The sequence below is a fragment of the Pongo pygmaeus genome, chromosome 20 (genome assembly GCF_028885625.2).
Source record: "Pongo pygmaeus isolate AG05252 chromosome 20, NHGRI_mPonPyg2-v2.0_pri, whole genome shotgun sequence".
Lineage (NCBI taxonomy): Eukaryota > Metazoa > Chordata > Mammalia > Primates > Hominidae > Pongo > Pongo pygmaeus.
In genome coordinates this window covers 41,040,181-41,058,646 of record NC_072393.2, presented here as the reverse complement: position 1 = coordinate 41,058,646, position 18,466 = coordinate 41,040,181, and the positions used below count along the sequence as shown (strand labels likewise).

General features: G+C 56.3%; 5 protein-coding genes across 14 annotated transcripts; 3 read left to right on the top strand and 2 right to left on the bottom strand.

Annotated features, from left to right (window-relative positions):
- The first annotated feature begins 387 nt into the window (after nucleotides 1-387).
- HSPB6 (heat shock protein family B (small) member 6) lies at nucleotides 388-3,131 on the top strand. The gene is made up of 3 exons (XM_054462215.2): nucleotides 388-893; nucleotides 1,809-1,931; nucleotides 2,017-3,131. Exons 1-3 carry the CDS (start codon nucleotides 651-653, stop codon nucleotides 2,176-2,178), a joined length of 528 nt encoding a protein of 175 aa, XP_054318190.1. The 5' UTR covers nucleotides 388-650; the 3' UTR covers nucleotides 2,179-3,131.
- A 46-nt stretch (nucleotides 3,132-3,177) lies between these two features.
- On the bottom strand, nucleotides 3,178-9,351 carry LIN37 (lin-37 DREAM MuvB core complex component). Its single transcript, XM_054462210.2, has 9 exons — nucleotides 8,953-9,351; nucleotides 5,448-5,523; nucleotides 5,215-5,265; nucleotides 4,866-4,895; nucleotides 4,700-4,785; nucleotides 4,446-4,612; nucleotides 3,540-3,680; nucleotides 3,378-3,451; nucleotides 3,178-3,304 (listed from the first exon to the last, which is right to left on the bottom strand). Exons 1-9 carry the CDS (start codon nucleotides 9,293-9,295, stop codon nucleotides 3,223-3,225), a joined length of 1,050 nt encoding a protein of 349 aa, XP_054318185.1. The 5' UTR covers nucleotides 9,296-9,351; the 3' UTR covers nucleotides 3,178-3,222.
- A 1,353-nt stretch (nucleotides 9,352-10,704) lies between these two features.
- PSENEN (presenilin enhancer, gamma-secretase subunit) lies at nucleotides 10,705-12,157 on the bottom strand. Of its 3 annotated transcripts, none has more exons than XM_054462219.2 (4): nucleotides 12,020-12,157; nucleotides 11,729-11,820; nucleotides 11,184-11,288; nucleotides 10,705-10,999 (listed from the first exon to the last, which is right to left on the bottom strand). In XM_054462219.2, the coding sequence occupies exons 2-4, from the start codon at nucleotides 11,787-11,789 to the stop codon at nucleotides 10,860-10,862; spliced, it is 306 nt and encodes a 101-aa protein (XP_054318194.1). In that variant the 5' UTR covers nucleotides 11,790-11,820; nucleotides 12,020-12,157; the 3' UTR covers nucleotides 10,705-10,859. The 3 variants fall into 3 exon arrangements, with proteins under 3 accessions (XP_054318194.1, XP_054318191.1, XP_054318192.1); XM_054462216.2 differs by having other exon boundaries at nucleotides 11,729-11,885; nucleotides 12,020-12,156; XM_054462217.2 differs by having other exon boundaries at nucleotides 11,729-11,847; nucleotides 12,020-12,152.
- A 96-nt stretch (nucleotides 12,158-12,253) lies between these two features.
- U2AF1L4 (U2 small nuclear RNA auxiliary factor 1 like 4) lies at nucleotides 12,254-15,134 on the top strand. Of its 4 annotated transcripts, none has more exons than XM_054462211.2 (8): nucleotides 12,254-12,372; nucleotides 12,508-12,595; nucleotides 13,028-13,094; nucleotides 13,181-13,230; nucleotides 13,300-13,398; nucleotides 13,576-13,709; nucleotides 13,817-13,912; nucleotides 14,858-15,134. In XM_054462211.2, the coding sequence occupies exons 1-8, from the start codon at nucleotides 12,329-12,331 to the stop codon at nucleotides 14,940-14,942; spliced, it is 663 nt and encodes a 220-aa protein (XP_054318186.1). In that variant the 5' UTR covers nucleotides 12,254-12,328; the 3' UTR covers nucleotides 14,943-15,134. The 4 variants fall into 4 exon arrangements, with proteins under 4 accessions (XP_054318186.1, XP_054318188.1, XP_054318187.1 ...); XM_054462212.2 differs by having other exon boundaries at nucleotides 12,273-12,372; nucleotides 13,576-13,697; XM_054462213.2 differs by lacking the exons at nucleotides 13,028-13,094; nucleotides 13,181-13,230.
- IGFLR1 (IGF like family receptor 1) lies at nucleotides 15,074-18,406 on the top strand. Of its 5 annotated transcripts, none has more exons than XM_054462203.1 (5): nucleotides 15,074-15,265; nucleotides 16,420-16,624; nucleotides 17,082-17,266; nucleotides 17,555-17,933; nucleotides 18,017-18,406. In XM_054462203.1, the coding sequence occupies exons 1-5, from the start codon at nucleotides 15,074-15,076 to the stop codon at nucleotides 18,361-18,363; spliced, it is 1,308 nt and encodes a 435-aa protein (XP_054318178.1). In that variant the 3' UTR covers nucleotides 18,364-18,406. The 5 variants fall into 5 exon arrangements, with proteins under 5 accessions (XP_054318178.1, XP_054318180.1, XP_054318181.1 ...); XM_054462205.2 differs by having other exon boundaries at nucleotides 15,137-15,265; nucleotides 16,425-16,624; XM_054462206.2 differs by having other exon boundaries at nucleotides 15,164-15,395; nucleotides 16,425-16,624.
- The last annotated feature ends 60 nt before the right edge of the window (nucleotides 18,407-18,466 follow it).

Here is an 18,466-nt window from a genome sequence, read left to right as displayed (position 1 = left end):
CTTCTTTCTTGGTGCAGGAGCAGCTGGTTGCATCAGTTGCCAGGTCTGGGCTCCTGGCCGAGGTAGCGGGATCAAAATGAGCTATTTCGAGCCCCAGCGCGCGGCCCCCGGGGGGCCAGCCTGAACTGTTCATGCTCGCGCCCCCTGGCCGCTGCGCACCAGAGGCTGAGTCAGAGGCACAGAATTAGGCCCGGCCTGCCGGGGGACTGGGCCGAAGGCCTGGCTGAGGATAAGGGTAGGGAGTGCCTGTTCTATGTCCTCCTGACATCCTGGCCGGGCTACCGCATTCTCCAGGAATCTGCTCCTAAGACCTCCATCTGCGTCATCCTCAGAGCTGCCAGGGGGGAGGCAGTGGATTAAAGGGACTGGAAACTCTTCCGTGGGCCTCTTGGGCTCTGGGCCCCAATCACCACGCTGTGCTCCCCACACCCGCAAAGCTCCCCCTCCTCAGCCTTACTTTCCCCTTCTGGAAATTGGGGAATCTTCATGTCACCTTCTTGACAGCATTTGCCAGGCATCCAGCAGGCGCTTAATAAATGGCCAAGTCATTGTTTGGGTTTCTAAACAAGGCTCTCCTAATGGCCGGGTCTGGCCACGGTCCCAGTGTCCCTGGGCAGCCCTCCGAGGGGCCGGCACAGGGCGCACTATAAATGAGCGGCTGCGCACGCAGGGGCACTGCAACGCGGAGGAGCAGGATGGAGATCCCGGTGCCTGTGCAGCCGTCTTGGCTGCGCCGCGCCTCGGCCCCGTTGCCCGGACTTTCGGCGCCCGGACGCCTCTTTGACCAGCGCTTCGGCGAGGGGCTGCTGGAGGCCGAGCTGGCTGCGCTCTGCCCCACCACGCTCGCCCCCTACTACCTGCGCGCACCCAGCGTGGCGCTGCCCGTCGCCCAGGTGCCAGGCCTGGGGAGGGGCGAACTCGACCACTTCCATTGCCAGGGGTCTGGGACAGCCTGGGGTGGGAACATGTGAGAGAATGTTCGTTGGCCTTGGGCGGGGTGGAGAGTCCGCAGCTCCGAAGGGCTTCCGAAGTCCCTGGGAATCTGAGGCCCGCACACTGCAGCGGGTGGGAGGTCCCCGTCGCTCCTAGGTGGGGGGCGGGGTGGGGGGCTCTCAGCTCTCCAGAGAATGGAAGGTCTGGGTCACTCTAAGGGGATTCTTGCTTACTCTGAAGGAGGCTGGTGATACGGGAAATCTGGGGAAAAGGAGGCAGGCAGTGACTCCTGAAGGGAAGGAATGTTCTTAGTCTCGGGGAAGAGTTGAGAGACTGTGTGCGGTGGCCCGGTATCTCCAGAAGAGGAGGGGAGGGCCCTGCGACGTGAGGAAGGGTTCCCGGCCACTCTTAAGTGGGGGAAGGCTACCAGTAGCTGCCGAGGTCCCGTGACTCGAGTGGGAGAGTAAGCAGAGGACCCTGGAAACGGGGGAATGGGCATCTTGGCGAGTTTGGCGGGGCTGGTAGAGAAGCGACCCGGGGCTCTGAAGAGGGAGCTGCGGAAACAGTGCCCTGGGGGGCACGATGACTTCGGATTCGCTGACACCGGGGGAGGGCAGAGGTTCCTGACCTTGCAGGGGAAGGGAGCCTTATCACTGCGGGGGAGAGGGCAATCCCAGATATTACAGGGCGGGGGCGTATCCCTGTTATTCAGGGTGAAGAGGTCCTGGGTGACTCCCGGTAGGCGAGCTGACTGCTCAACTCCGGAGGCCAGAGTGAGCCGCGGCACGGAACCGACGGGGGTGGGGTTTCCCTGGGTGGGTCCTGCGAGCCTGGCCCGGCCCAATGACAGTCCCGCCCGCGCCCGCTGCGCGTAGGTGCCGACGGACCCCGGCCACTTCTCGGTGCTGCTAGACGTGAAGCACTTCTCTCCGGAGGAAATTGCTGTCAAGGTGGTGGGCGAACACGTGGAGGTGCACGCGCGCCACGAGGAGCGCCCGGTGAGCGGCGGGGGGCGGGGCTGCAGCGGGTACGCGCACCGCCGGGCCGGAGGGGCGGGGCCGCTCAAGCCTCCCTCCCCTCCAGGATGAGCACGGATTCGTCGCGCGCGAGTTCCACCGCCGCTACCGCCTGCCGCCTGGCGTGGATCCGGCTGCCGTGACGTCCGCGCTGTCCCCCGAGGGCGTCCTGTCCATCCAGGCCGCACCAGCGTCCGCCCAGGCCCCACCGCCAGCCGCAGCCAAGTAGGGGGCTGGGCCGCGCCCGCACCCCGGGAGCCTCCTCAGGCTCCCTCTATTAAAGCCGATCTGACTCCGCCCAGCCAGATGTCCTGAGTGCGCCAAGGACTGTCCTGTCACCCACTCCTGGATTCTGCCCTAACCTCCACCCTGGACACTGCCTTGATAACCTAGACCCTTCCACTGACACCCTCGCTCTCACACCCCCTCCAGCTTTCCGACCCCACACCGACAACTCCCCGGCTTCCAGACCCTACCAGCATTACCCTAACCCTCAGCCGACAGCCTCAGCCCCACCGACCCACTTTCTTGGCATATAGCCCCACTTAAGACCCCTCCTCTACTTCCTTCTGAGTCCTCTACAAAGACATCCGGGTACTACATTTCCATCCCTTCCCTATTTTGACACCAAATTATGGTGTAGACAGCCCTCCCCCAACCCCAGGCCAGTCAGGCACAATCCCGCCACCCCCCAAACGTCCTGGACTGCACAGACCTCCCACTCCAGACCATTCAGGCCTGGTTCCCAAGACCCGATCTTTCCCCTGCAACCAGACAGTCTACAACTGCTCCCTCCAGCCCATTTTCTGCAGTGAAACCCCACCCAGCCACACCAGACTCTGGAACCCTTTTCCGACCGCCCCAACTCTTGGACACCAGGCCAACCAGAACACCCAACACCAAACTGTACAGACTCTCCCACCCCAACCTCCCCAGACTCTGCACGGATGTCCTAGGCTCCCTCCCCAACTCTAACCAGACCCCATCCCCCTAAGTCCCTTTGTCTTGACCCCCAAGTCTTCAACCAGATATCCTGGGCAACCCACCTCCCACCCTCCTCCTCTTCTCCTTCAAGACCCAGCTGAGCACCCGCTCTGATTCCCCACAGCCTTTCTCCCTGCCACCACTCCCTTAGTCTTTCCCAGGCTCACTCTCCCAATAAATGTGCTAGAGCTCTGCCAACTGCTTTGTGCCCGGGCCAGGAAGGAGGGACCGGAGCAGACACCAGTGTGGAGCTGGGGGATGTTTACTGGTATGGGGGGACCTGGGAACATCACTGTCGTTCGTACATCTCTCGTAGGATCTTCATGCTTTCTGAGTAACGAAGCTGGTTCCGATGAGAGGCCTCCTTCCACCTGGGGAGGCAGAGGGGAGACTCAGCAGTTGCAAAAGGCCCTAGGAGGGGCAAGCAGGCTGGGGGACGCTCACCTCTGGCGGATGCGTTTCCAGCGCTGCATGTTGCGATAGATGAGTGTGGAGGGTGAGGGCTCGGGCTCAGACGGCTGCATGGACAGACAGGCCAGGTTGAGTGGCCATTCCTGAGCCCCACCGCATGTGCCCCATAACCCTGGGCCAGCGTGGCATACTCGCCTCATCGTCAGGGGTGCCCTGCATCTCAGGCTGCAGTGGAGATGGGATGCGGGATCTGCAGGCATCTCCGGGTGGCCCCGGGGGTGTGGGTGGCGGCAGCTTGTACACATCACGACTCTTGCTGTTGGTTACCTCTGAGCCCTGGGGACACAAGGGCCCCATGCCAGGCCCAAGAGAGTCAAAGCAGAGGGGCTGGGAATCCACATTCATCCCTCCTGCCTTTCCCAGCAACAAATGGCATGAGGGGCTCGCTAAGGGACTCAGACAGGAGGCGTGTCTGAAGGGCAGACACCTCAACCAGCCAGGGGGTCAAGTCTGCCCGCCCCAGGGACCCCTGTCTTCTCCTGTCCAGCCCAGAGACTCCATCTACACCTGTCAGCCCAGGAAGTCACATCTGCCTGCCTCAGGGAATCCTGTCTAGGGGGTCACATCTGTGCCACCTAGGAAGCTCTGTCCATTTCTGACAGTCCTATATGTCTGAAGGGTCCTATATGTCTGTCCTGGGGACCCTTGTCTACCCTGCTGGGCCAGATGGCTTATAGACCCCCATCCGTTCCTACCCAGCCCACCTGCTCCTCAAGGCCTGGTGGCCACTTCTGTCTGTACTAAGGACCCTTGTCTAGCCCCTCAGCTCTTGGGAACCCCTGATCTTGGAGGTCCACATCTAACTGCCCAGGGTAACCCTGTTCCCTGTCTCCCAGGCCAGGTGGTTATGTATGTCTTCCCTAGGGACCTTGATCCACACCCCAACCTAAGGGTGCACATCTGTGTGCCTGGCCTGATCCAGGATTTATGTGAGGGACCTGTGTCTATCTATCCCACTAGCTTAGGGGCAGGATCCTTTGAGCCTATCCACCCACTGCCCTGGCACCAGGCTGCTGGGCTGGGGCCCACTACCCATCCCACCTCCTCATCCTCAGGCAGCGGGGGCAGGGGTGAGCTGGGAGAGCATTCACGCTCGCGCACAGAGGGGCTGTTGCGCATCCAGGCACGGCAGATCGGGTACAGTGGTGTGTTCTCGCTGAACTGGGCCAAGTCCACGCTCCGGTCGAACAGCTTAATCACATATGTGTCTGGGAAGGTGGGGATGGGAGGTGTGTGAGCATCCTCGCATAGCCCCTCAGCTCCTTGCTGACCCTCTAGGGCCACTGTCTACTCACTGGATCGCTGTGGCCCTCCCTCAGCCAGCCCGTCATCCATCTCCCTCCTCTTCTTCCTCCGCTGGTGGGGGAAGCGGGCAGATGGCCTGCGTAGGGAGAGGGAATGTCAGGACTGGGGTAGGAGCTGGGAGCCTCTAGTCAGCTGGCTGCGACCCTGCCACCTTACCTTTTGCCGGTGGCTGCGATGGAGCAATCCCTGTGGGGAAAGACAGTTGACCCTCAGACAAACGCCTGTGCAAAACCCTGCAGAGGGCACCCTGGGGATACTGGTATCAAACCTGAGATGCTCACATGAACCCCACTTGCCTCTTGGGCCTTTTGTCCCACCCATACCCATGGGGGTCTAGGTGGCAACCACGAGGGGACCTAAGCTTCTCTTGCCATAGGGTCTTTGTACAGGTGGAGTGATCAGGGCCACGATGGAGGTAGCGCTGGGCTGAGCAGTCAGGGCTTGGATAAGGAAAGAAGTTACCAACCACGAACTCTCAGCTCCAAATCCAATCAGAAAAACTCACTTATTGTGGGTGTCTGAGGGTGTTTTCCCAGCTTCCTCATCCAGACACTCCCTAGAGGCAGAAGAGATCTCTCAGCTCAGGGTTCCAGGGCCCCAGAGAAGGAAGGCACCAAGCAGCCTCCCCATTAAGCACCTTCCTCCCCAAGTCAGCCTCTGGGGTCCCACCCAATCCACCCAGGATCAGAGGGCCCAACCTGCCAGGGTGCCCGGCCCTGTGACCCCACGCTGGCCTACCTGTCCATGTGACTCTTCTCCAGCAGACACTGCAAGACAGCATCCAGTTGGTTCCGGGCTTTGGCCATCTCCAGCTCTGGGGCAAGAGGGGACCCAGCAGGAGTCAGCTCCCAGGCCCCAGCTAGGTGGGCAGCTGACTGGGCCAGGGAAGGGCATGCGTGTCCTCTGCCCCGGCCAATCTCAGAGCCAGGCCCAGGCAGCCTGAAAGGGTGCAACAGGCAGAGATGGCTGGAGTGATGCCAAGAGCTCTGAGTTCCAGAGCTGTCCCACATGATCGCTCTATGACAGGAGGTAAGGCCAATCACCTTACCTTATGATCCTTTTGGGTTTAAAAAAAATGTGTTTTAATATAATATAAATTTATTACAAAAAAATTGTATAGAGATGGAGTCTTAATGATATTGACTAGGCTGGTCTTGAACTCCTGGATTCAGGTGAGCCATCTCAGCTTCCCAAAGTGCTGGGATTACAGGTGTGAGCCACTGTGCCTGTCCCAGTGGCAAGGTTTAAATTCGCTATGTGTTACACATAATAACCCACTGAATTATCACAATAACCCTCAGAGGTAGATGTGATTATTTTTTTTTCTTGAAAAAGGATATCATGATGTTGTCCGGTTTTGAACTCCTGGGCTCAAGTGGTCCTGCTGTCTCAGCCTCCCAAGCAGCCGGGGCTATAGGCACATGCCATAGAGCCCAGCTCAGATACATATGATTTTTATTCATATTTTAAAGATGATGAAACTGAGGCACAGAGATGTTAAGCCACGTGCTCAAAGGCACACAGCAAAGAAATTGCAGAGCTGATGATTTGAACCCAGGCTGTCTGGTTCCAAAGCCGAAGTTATGAGACAGAGGCTAAACCTGAGTGCAGAATCTGGTTGAGGCAGTGGTATAATTTTATTTTAATTAATTAATGTATCTCTGTTTTGTGAGACAGAGTCTTGCTCTGTCACCCAGGCTGGAATGCAGTGGCATAATCTTGGCTCACTGCAACCTCCACCTCCCAGGTTCAAGTGATTCTCCTGCCTCAGCCTCCCAAATAGCTGGGATTACAGGCACCCGCCACCACGCCTGGCTAATTTTTGTATTTTTAGTACAGATGGGGTCTTATCACGTTGACCAGGCTGGTCTCGAACTCCTGACCTCAGTGATCCGCTGGCCTCGGGCTCCCAAAGTGCTGGGATTACAGGCGTGAGCCACCACGCCCGGCCAACAGTGGTATAATTTTAAATCTGAATTCAATCTGAATGAGCTGACATTTAAAAATTGGGAGATTTCTTTCTTTTCTTTTTTTTGAGACGGAGTCTTGCTCTGTCGCCCAGGCTGGAGTGCAGTGGCGTGATCTTGGCTCACTGCAACCTCTGCCTCCTGAGTACAAGTGATTCTCCTGCCTCAGCCTCCCAAACAACTGGGACTACAGGCGCGTGCCACCACGCTCAACTAATTTTTGTATTTTTAGTACAGATAGGGTTTCACCATATTGACCAGGCTGATCTCAAACTCCTGACCTCATGATCCACCTGCCTTAGCCTCCCAAAGTGCTGGGATTACAGACATGAGCCACCGCACCCAGACAAAATTGGGAGATTTCACCGAAAACATCCTGTTTGGGCTTTTTTTCCCCCTCAGGAAATGAGATCTAGGCCCACCTTCCTGCCCAGTTAGCCTGTGGCTGCCTCCCGTCATCACAGAACTTGAGGAAATGATGATGTTACGCTGTGCTCCTACCTTTGAGAGGTGTTTGCTCTGCCTTTCTGACTGGTGGGAGCTCTGGCTCTAGTGCTCAGAGCCTGGAGGGGACACCTGGGAACTTGCCTGACCAGTCCAAGGACTTCCTGAGAAGCCCAGGAGACACAGGGATTCAAACATAGCTCAGAGGAGAGACAGAGTGAGGCGGGGGGGAAGAGGGTAGCTGAGATTGCAGCAAAGCCTTGGGCGGATGCAGAGGGTACGGATCACGTCCACAACTCTCCTCAGGCCCAGCTTCTCTCCTGAACCCCCGACTTGGGCCTGAAGCCTCCCTCTCAAGGGTGGCCTCACTGTCCCCAAGTCCCTCCCTGTACCTCACCATGGATAGCCCTCTCCCTCCCCTACCCAGCCTACCAACCCCATGGCCTGTCCACTAGGCCTCCCGAGTGTCTCTCCCACCCACCTCCTCCCTACTCTACCCATCCTAGTCCTGTCCTTTGCTCCCCCTGGGCTCCTTGTCTCAGTGTCCCCTTCTGATACACCCTCCACAAGGCAGCTAGGGGAATCTTCCTGAAAAATAACAAACCTGACCCTGATCTTCCCTTGCTTGGAAACTTCCATGACTCCACAGCACCCAGGGGTGGAGTCTGCACTCCTCAGCCTGGTACTCACAGGTGTACACCTTCCCTCACCATCATTTGTGGTCAGACCCACTTCTCTTTTCTTTCTTTCTTTTCTTTTCTTTTCTTTTCTTTTTTTTTTTGAGACAGGGTCTCAATCTATCACCCAGGCTGGAGTGCAGTGGTGTGATCTCAGCTCACTGCAACCTCCGCCTCTCTGGCTCCAGCAATCCTCCTGCCTCAGCCTCCTGAGTAGCTGGGACTACAGGCTTGTGCCACCACACTTGGCTAGTTTTTTTGTGTGTGTGTATTTTTTATAGAGACAGCGTTTCACCATGTTGCCCAGGCTGGTCTCAAACTCCTGACCTCAAGTGATCTGCCAGCCTCGGCCTCCCAAAGTGTTGGGGTTACAGGTGTGAGCCACCGCACCCGGCCTCCCACTTTGTTTTAATAACACTTTTGCCATAGGACATCCTACACCATTTTACTATTATCTTTCTGTCTAAATTCTGCACCCCTCCCACTGCCCTTACCATGCCAGGCCTGGAATCCAGTCAGCTCCGCCCCAACCCAAAATTATCTCCTCTTTCTAAGCTTCAGTTTCCCCATTGACCACAATTCCTATTTTCTAGGATTACCAGAATATAGTGACTGTGAGGATTAAGAGTGCCTGTACTTCAGGCTCACAGCAAGATGTGTGACTCTGATCACTGCTGGAAATGGGGAAACTGAGGGGAAGCCAAGAAAAGAGAACTTCTCGGCCGGGCGCGGGGACTCACGCCTGTAATCGCAGCAATTTGGGAGGCTAAGGCGGGAGGATCGCTTGAGGCCAGGAGTTCGAGACCAGCCTGGGCAATATAGCGATACTCCGTCTCTATTTAAATATTTTTAAAATTTAAATTAAAAAAAAGAGGAGAGAAAAGGGCCCTTCTCAGAGTTACTGGCTCAGGATTCCCCATATCTTACCACGCACGTCATTGCCTGAGCCACCACCATTCAATCTCAAAGCGACTTCAAGCGCAGACCGGGAGGGTGTGAAGGTGGCAGGCAACGCTCGCTGCCTGATACAGCGATTGTCAGGTAGGCTGCAGGAAAAAGTCGTGCAGTCCCCTTTCCGCGATACTCCCTTCTACCGGGACTCCACACCCTGTCAACCCGATGGTCCCGACAGGCCCCCGACGTCAGGGTCCTCACCTGATTTCTCCACTTTCACCTTCACGGGGAACATGGTTTGGGTCCGGGATCTGGCTAGCTGGGTCAGAGGCGCCCCAAAGGGCCTAGGGTCACAAATCAAGGCGGGAGGCGGGCGGGGACAGTTCAAAGATGAGCTTCGTGGGCCACGGGTCCTCCGCCTTTGGTTGTGTCCAGCCTGGACCGCGGCCACCACCCTTCTGTGGGCGGGTCCCTTCGGCAATACCTTGTTCCTATTAGTTATTTTAGCCGTCAATCTCGCATCCTGACCAATTGAGAGCTGCCTCTGTAGTCTCCCAGCTTTAGGTCCCACCCACCTGGGGCTTTGCTTCCGGAAACAAACCATCGACCACCTAGCTTCCTGGGAGGTGTAGTTCCAGCTTCCCAGACTCACCCTGAGTAAAAGCGCCGGCGCCGCGCGGGGCACGGTGGGAAACAAAGGATTAGGGCATCGCGAGGCTTCCCGGGACTTGTAGTGTGAGAAGGGTTGAGCAACACCAATTTAGCTCTTTACCGGATTTAACCAACCGTTGGGGTCCCTTCATCCCTAAGAGGAAGACTAATGTAAAATAACGTTGGGTTCCCTCTCACTGAGCGCTCGCTAGGTGCCAGGTACCTGTTAATCTCTTTGCAGGTACAACTTCATTCATTTTGCAAATATTTATTAGTGTGTCGGGCACTCTTCTAGGCATTGGAGACACCTCGAGGAACAGAACAGAAGAATCCCTGCGCTAATGGAGCTTATCTTTTAAAGGATGGAAGATAAACAGTAAACAAGTAAATTTTAAGTGAAATGTAATAGGAGAAAGAATATAGTCTGGGCGGGGCACGGTGGCTCGCGCCTGTAAATCCCAGCTGTTTGGGAGGCCTAGGCAGGCAGATCACCTGCGACCAGGAGTTCGAGACCAGCCTGGCCAACATGGTGAAACCCCGTCTTTACTAAAAATACAAAAATTAGCCGGGCATGGTGGCATGCGCCTGTAATCCCAGCTACTCGAGAGGATGAGGCAGGAGAATCGCTTGAACCCGGGAGGTGGAGGTTGCGGTGAGCCGAGATTGCACCTGTGCACTCCAGCCTGGGTGACAGAGCAAGACTCCATCTAGAAAAACAAACAGACAACAACAACAACCCCCCCTACCCCCCAAAAAAAGCCCACAAAAAAAGTGTAGCCTGAAAGGGACACAGGAATATCAAGGTGGTGATTGGATTTTAAATAAGATGGATGGTCAAGGAAGGATTTTCTGAGAAAGCTCTTGACTATTTTTATTTTTGCAGACAACACTTCCTTCAGGAAACGGGAAACTTCCATTTGTCACACGTCTTGGTCCAGATAAATCCCAGGAAGTAGCATCATGATCTACACTTCTGATGAGAATACTGCAGCCCACACTAGGAAAGTTATGTTTTTGAATTCACGACTACCAGTACAGGATAACAGCCCCTAGAAATGGAAGCACTAGGCCAATCGTACCACTGCACTCCAGCCTGGGTGTCAGAGCAAGACTCTGTCTCAAAAAAAAAAAAAAGAAAAGAAAAAAGAAAAGAAATGGAAGCACTATTCCTTTCTTAGTTTCTCATCTAATAGTTTCCTGAGCAGGAAAGTTCCTAGTTCAGAAGATTATGAGTAGTATTCACTGTAAAAAATGTACATCATGTCTAAATACTAAGCCTCATACAAAGCGCTCAACAGATGTTTTTAAATATTAATAATCATTTATGCCTCAACCTCTAAAAGATCCCAGGAAGTCAGTATCGAAAGTTAGGGTCCTTTATTGGGGGATGTCAGCAGAGAACGTGGGACATGAAAGCAAGTCTTAGGAGTTTGAGAAGGGGCTCCCGGGACAGGCTCCTCTGCTCTAAGGAGCCTGTCCTGGGAGAATGAGCAGGGCCCCAGTCTGTGCATAAGTTGTCAGGGGGTGCCCAGGGGTATGGTGAAGGAGAGGTAGTCCCCAAGGGCACCCCAGCGGGGCCGGTAGATCTGGAAGATGGTGATCCAGGAGGTGAGCACTATCACCCAGAAGAGGAAGCCCACAGCTGAGCGCCAGACATCTGTCATGGGAAACAGAAGCTGGAAGGGTTGGCCTCCGGCTGCTCTCCAGACTTCCCTAGACCAGCCTTCCCTTCTCACCCAGAGCCCCAACATTTTGGATCCTCCATTGTCCCTTCCCACCAAGACTCCCCGCTTCCCCCTCTCCCCTGCCACTGGCCTCCCTCCTCTGTGCTCTAGACTCACAGCCTTTGATTTGGCTCTGTTCTGTGTAGGCTGGGACAAGGAAGGCCTCTCGGAAGAACCAGAAGATGTTGACCAACCAGAGAAAAGGCAGGAAAGCAAACCCCCCTAGGGAGAAAGAAAAACAAACAAACAAACCCTGAAACCTCATAAGGCAATGAAGATCTTCGCCAACTCCCACCCAGAAGATCTATTTGGAAGAAACTCTCCCACACCCAAGTTCAAATGGAGATTTCTGCTGTCAGGGACTCAGGAATCTGGCTCCTCTCTGGGATCCAGGAATCTGATTCCTCAACCATCTCTTTCGCAGGACCCAAGAGTCCAGGCCCTCAATCCCCCTCCTCTCTTGGGATCCAGAAATTGCCAGAAATTGAGGCCCCAGCTTCCTCATTCCTCAGGACCCAGGCCCTCCCCGCTCAAATCCAGGAGTCGGCGTTCGCAGGTCCTTCATCTCTTAGACTTACGAATCCAGGCCCCGAGGCCCTCTTCCCTCGGGTGCTCTAGTCCAGTCCCCTCTCTTCTCCTGGAACCCTAGCGATCTGCCTTACCCAGGTAGTACTTCCGGCACAGGTTCAACTTCTCCTCATTGGACACTCGCTCCAGGTTCATAGCTGCACTGGGGCCAGGTCGTCCCAAGGGTCTGTGGGGCAAGACCCAAGCCTTGACCCTAAGTAACAGATGCAAGGATCACGAACAACCACACCCCTATTACAACAAATCAGAGATAAATGTAAAGGTGGGTTTGCTGAAAGCAGGGCATCCCCGCCCCCACTAGTAAGCTGGCTGGATTAAAGAGCTCTTTATATTTACTAGGGTGGGCGAAACGACCCCCAACTCACCAGGAGAGCTCACTTCCTCCGGCTGGGATGCCTTAGCCACTTTCAGTTGTGGACGTTTGCGCGAGATGCCCCAGGTTTCCCTGGAGATTGTAGTCTTCTTTGGGCGAGGCAACGCTGCACGCATGCGCTGTTAAAAGAACTCCTACCGGGGAGTCTACGGGGAGGGCGCGCGCCTCCCACGCGCAAGCGCCCTGGGGCGTTTCCGAGCGCTTGGTAAGCGCCTGGAGAGGGCAACGAACTACACTTCCCAGTGCTCCTAAGCAACGGAAGTGACGTAAGAGCACCCAAACCTGGAGGGCTTGGGTAAAAATGGCTGAATATTTAGCTTCGATATTCGGGACTGAGAAGGACAAGTGAGAACGGGCGCTGGGAGTGGACTCTCGGGGGGTCGGGGCCGGGGTACTGGGGTCCTGGGTGGTGGGGCGGTGTTTCTGGGGTGCCTCGCTTCCCCGGCCCTCGGTTCACCTTTGTCTTTGCACCTCTTCCAGGGTTAACTGCTCTTTTTACTTTAAGATCGGGGCCTGCCGGCACGGGGACCGGTGCTCCCGGCTTCACAACAAGCCGACATTCAGCCAGGTGAGACCCGGCGCGGAGCCTCGTGGGTTAACGCCTCCCTGGCCCTTCCGCTTCTGGGGCCGTCGTCACCATGTCCCGCCTATTCCGGGTTCCTGAGACCCTCCCCACCGCCCGGCTTTTTTTCTGATTGGACCTTTCTGCAGGCTCCTCCCACCAGTCTTCCTGCCCTTCTCCCGGGAACTTGGTCGCGCCCCCATGCGTACACCCTACACACGGCGGCTGTTCATCTTTGCCAGTCCCTTCCATCCCGCTGTTCATCCTTGCCAGTCCCCTCCATCCCGTTTCTGGTTTCTTAGGGGCAAAGGATCGCCGATGCACTCATGATGCTTAGGCTGGGGTGCAAGGTTCCACCCCCAACCTTCATGCCTCACTCTCTTTGCATGCAGCCCTGCCCTCTGAGCTCAGGCCCCGCCCCTTTTAAATTCTGTGCAGACCATAGTGCTGCTCAACCTGTACCGGAATCCACAGAACACAGCCCAAACTGCAGACGGATCACACTGTGAGTAAGGGACCAGGCATGTGGGCAAGGTGAACAGCCCCCAGTAGGCTACTCTCTGATTCCACCCTGCCCGCCCCCCGCGCCAGGTCATGTGAGCGACGTGGAGGTGCAGGAGCACTATGATAACTTCTTCGAGGTGAGGGTTGGTAGGGGTAGGTTGGGTTTCTTGTGGGAGCTCAGCTGAGTTCCTCCCCGTCTTCCACAGGAGGTGTTCACAGAACTGCAGGAGAAGTATGGGGAGATTGAAGAGATGAATGTGTGCGACAACCTTGGGGACCACCTCGTGGGCAACGTCTATGTCAAGGTGCTTGCTGTCCCCCACTTAAGGCCCAGAAGTGGAGGCGTTTCAATGCCTGATGGTGGCCACTGTAGGCTCTCAGCTTGAAGTTCATCACTAAATCCAGTCCAGCCCCAGAGCGGCTAATGAGTCCCCTGAAGATCTCTGAGTTCTCCTGCTGACCCTGACTGACATTTCCTGCAGTTCCGGAGGGAGGAGGATGCAGAGCGGGCCGTGGCTGAACTCAATAACCGCTGGTTCAACGGGCAGGCTGTGCACGCTGAGCTGTCTCCTGTCACTGACTTCCGGGAGTCATGCTGTCGCCAGTATGAGATGGGGTATGGTAGTTCAAGGGTGGGATGGGCACTTGGAATCCCAGACTTTGACTGCGTGGTAGGGGCTGTCAGTGACAATGGCTTCCTCCATCTCTCTACCCTCTATGCAGGGAATGTACCCGAGGTGGCTTCTGCAACTTCATGCATCTGCGGCCCATTTCCCAGAACCTCCGGAGGCAGCTCTATGGGCGGGGACCCAGGCGCAGGTAGCTCAGGACCAGCCTGCTCTGTCTCCTCATGTCCTAAGGCCCCTATATCCTCAGATGAGCCTGACCCTAAGCCCCAGTAACAACGTTCCCAAGACTCTTTTTTTTTTTTTTTTGAGATGGAGCCTCACTCTGTTGCCCAGGCTGGAGTGCATTGGCACCATCTTGGTTCACTGCAACTTCTGGCTCCCGGGTTCAAGCAATTCTCTGCCTCAGCCTCCCAAGTAGCTGGGATTACAGGCACCTGCCACCATGCCCAACTAATTTTTGTGTTTTTAGTAGAGATGGGGTTTCACCATCTTGGCCAGGCTGGTCTGAACTCCTAACCTCGTGATCCAGCTGCCTCACCCTCCCAAAGTGCTGGGATTACAGGCGTGAGCCACCACTCCCGGGCTGACTCTTTTTTTTTTTTTTTTGAGACGGAGTTTTGCTCTTCTTCCCCAGGCTAGAGTGCAAAGGCGCGGTCTTGGCTCACTGCAACCTCTGCCTCCCAGGTTCAAGCAATTCTCTCTCAGCCTTCCAAGTAGCTGGGATTACAGGCACCTGCCACCATGCCTGGCTAATTTTTGTATTTTTAGTAGAGATGGGGTTTCACCATGTTGGCCAGGCTGGTCTCGAACTCCGGACCTCAGGTAATCCACCCATCTCAGCCTCCCAAAGTGTGGGGATTACAGACGTGAACCACTGTGCCCGGTCATTCCCTAAGAGTAGTTCTGAGCCCCATCTGGAGACCAGTACCTAAGTCCCAATCCCCAAACCAGCCTGAACCCCTAATCCACGACCAGCCTGGATTGCCACCCCTGATACTGGCCACTGAGGTCATGTCGTAGAACTCTAGTTATTTCAGCACCCGCCTGCCTCATCCCAGAGCAGAGAGGCAGGCCTGCAGGATCTCTGCACCACTCCTCAGGGTTCTAACCTAACTCTCAACACTCCTATTCCCAGGTCGCCCCCGAGGTTCCATACCGGCCACCGTCCCCGAGAGAGGAACCATCGGCATTCCCCTGATCACCGGCATGGCCGCTTCTGAGGCCCTGGCCCCCTTACCCTTCACCCCCAACAGGGACAGATGTTCCTGGCAGGACCTCTCCTCAAAGCCCCCTTCACTCTCCTGCCCCATCCTTCCCAGGCTCCCGGGCTCCATAATGTAATCTGTTCAGCATGAAGACCTTCTTCTACCGCCGCTGTCTTAATAAAGCTGCGTGTTTCGCTTCAGCATCAACTTGCTTTTGCTGTGGTTTGGCATTTCCCTCCACCCACACGTGTGACGAAAAGGGGAAACAAGGCTGGGTCTCGGCCACAACTTCAGCTGAGGAACTTGGCACGGCCAGCTTGGGACCCAGGACCCTAACGGTACTGGTAGGGTGGGGACACCTTTGTGCTGAAAACCTTAGCACCTCCATCTGAGGCTTATTCAAGGGGGAAGAGACCTGGTTGTGGCAGGTGGGAGGAGCCCTAGCCCCAAGGAGATTAGGATTCAAAGGTGAGGTGAGGTGCTGGGAGGTGGTCTCCAGCCAGCATGGGGCTGGCTCCGAATTGAGATGGGAGTTAGTGATGCCTTACACTTAAACACTGAGTTTACTATATGCGAGGTGCTGTTTTCAGCACTTTAGTTTGTTTTTGTTTTTGTTTTTTTTTAAGGAGTTTCATTCTTGTTGCCCAGGCTGGAGTGCAATGGCACAATCTCAGCTCACTGCAGCCTCCACTTCCCAGGTTCAAGCAATTCTCCTGCCTCAGCCTCCCAAGTAGCTGAGATTTACAGGCATGCGCTACCACGCCCGGCTAATTTTGTATTTTTAATAGAGACAGCGTTTCACCATGTAGGCCAGGCTGGTTTTGAACTACTGACCTCAGGTGATCCACCCACCTGGGCCTCCCAAAGTGTTGGGATGACAGGCATGAGCCACTGCGCCCGGCAGCCAGTTTTTTTTGTTTTTAGAGATGAGGTCTTGCTGTGTTGCCCAGGCTGGTCTGTAATTCATGGCTCAAGCAATCCTCCTTACCTTGGCCTCCCTAGTAGCGGGGACTGCAGACGTGAGCCACTGCACTTGGCAAAGTGCTTTGCTTTTTTTTTTGTTTTTTTCTTTTGTAAAGATGGGGTTTCATTTTGTTGTCCAGGCTGTTCGAGAGATCAAGTGATCCTCCTGTCTTGGCATCCCAAAGTGTTGGGATTACAGGCATGAGCCACCACACCCAGCCCCTGCTTTACTTCTAATAACGGTTCTAATTCTCCACAATAACCCTATGAGACAGGTGCTATTATTGTCTCATTTTAGGGATGGAAAAGGGAGGGTGGGTGGGTGAGGAAATGGCAGAGGTGGGATATGCATTCTTGCAATCTAGATCCGCAGCCCTCTTAGTCCCCTTGTGGCCTTGTGGGCTTCTCTGATAACCGGCTCAGTTGGGGGATGAGGGCTCGGGGGTAGATTCCCGGCTTCCGAAGAGGCGTGAGAATTCTGTTCCCCCACATCACCGCGTCCTTTTTTCTGCCCGATTTCCCCGGAAAGTGTAGCAGAGGCGCTGTGTTTGGAAGTCCCGCTGTCATGGCTCCCCAAATGGGGCCTGGACGATGCCTCCTGACGGCCTTGCTGCTTCTGGCCCTGGCGCCACCGCCGGAAGCCTCCCAGTACTGCGGCCGCCTTGAATACTGGAATCCAGACAACAAGTGCTGCAGCAGCTGCCTGCAGCGCTTCGGGCCGCCCCCATGCCCAGGTGAGAATCCGAGACCGAGCCTTGCTTGGGCGGAGCTTGCAGGTGATAGGGAGCGGGGAAGGGGCGAGGTCTGTGGGCTACGGGCCAGAGAGGCTTGCTTAGGGGTCTAAGCGGTGGGCCTTATGCAGATCAGACAGGGATGGCAGGCAGAGCCTGTGCAGACAGTGCGGGCTACAGTAGGGCAACAGCGAAGGGATATGGCTGGAGAGGCGGGATAAAAGCCGCGTGGAAAGGGTGGGTTTTATGTAGAGAAACCGGGAGTGGGCGGAGCTTCGTGCAGAGCAGGCTCGGGGGTGAAAAAGCGAGCCCGGAGAAAAGTGACAAGACCGGGGCGCAAGCTAATAGGCTGGAAGCGTCCTGGAGGGGCGGGGAACGCTGGGGATAGGGCGAAGGGAGAGGGCGTTGCCTGCGCAGGGGCGGGCTAGGCGGCCGCACTAGAGCGCAGCTTTCCCGCTAGACTATGAGTTCCGGGAAAACTGCGGACTCAATGACCACGGCGATTTCGTAACGCCCCCGTTCCGAGAGTGTTCTTCTGGGCAGTGCAACCCCGACGGCGCGGAGCTATGTAGCCCCTGCGGCGGCGGAGCCGTGACCCCCACTCCCGCCGCGGGCGAGGGCAGAACCCCATGGCGCTGCAGAGAGGTGAGGATGGGACTCCCGGCCGGGCAAGGGCGTGCCGGAGGTGGGGGGCCTAGATGTAGGGAGCCGGCGTAGCCCCACGTAAGGGGTGGGGCCGTGGTTTCGGGAGGTGGCTGGCCTGCAGGGGTCGGGAGGTCCTAGGTTAAGGTAGTTGGGCCCCGCAAGGCCCAACTATATCAGATACCATATCAGATGGGATGTGGCCCCATTAAAGGGTATAAAGTTGGGAGGTTTGGGAGCGGGCAGGAGTGGAGTGTGGCCTCCAGCTTTACTCCAACCCTTTATCCCCAGAGGCCCGTCCCTGCCAAGGGGCACTGCCCCCTCACACCTGGAAACCCAGGCGCCCCTAGCTCCCAGGAGCGCAGCTCACCAGCAAGTTCCATTGCCTGGAGGACTCCTGAGCCTGTCCCTCAGCAGGCCTGGCCGAATTTCCTTCCGCTCTTGGTGCTGGTCCTGCTCCTGACCTTGGCGCTGATAGCGATCCTCCTGTTTATTCTGCTCTGGCACCTCTGCCGGCCCAAGGAGAAAGCCGACCCCTATCCCTATCCTGGCTTGGTCTGCGGAGTCCCCAACACCCACACCCCTTCCTCCTCGCATCTGCCCTCCCCAGGCGCCCTGGAGACAGGGGACACATGGAAGGAGGCCTCTCTACTTCCACTCCTGAGCAGGGGTTAGTCCTGGAGGAGCCCCAGGGCAGGGAAGGTGGACTGGACGCCCGCTCTTCCTCCCCTTTACCCTTCCCCTTTCTTCCAGAACTGTCCAGTCTGGCGTCACAGCCCCTGTCTCGCCTCCTGGATGAGCTGGAGGTGCTAGAAGAGCTGATTGTACTGCTGGACCCTGAGCCTGGGCCAGGTGGGGGCATGGCCCATGGCACTACTCGACACCTGGCTGCAAGATATGGGCTGCCTGCTGCCTGGTCCACCTTTGCCTATTCGCTGAGGCCGAGTCGCTCGCCGCTGCGGGCTCTGATTGAGATGGTGGTGGCAAGGGAGCCCTCTGCCTCCCTGGGCCAGCTTGGCACGCACCTCGCCCAGCTAGGGCGGGCAGATGCATTGCGGGTGCTGTCCAAGCTTGGCTCATCTGGGGTTTGCTGGGCTTAACACTCAATAAAGAACTTTGCTGACTACTAAGCCCAGTATACAATTAGCACTGAAGTACTTCTTGAAGTACAATCCTAATTGGGCAAAGACCCAACAGATATCT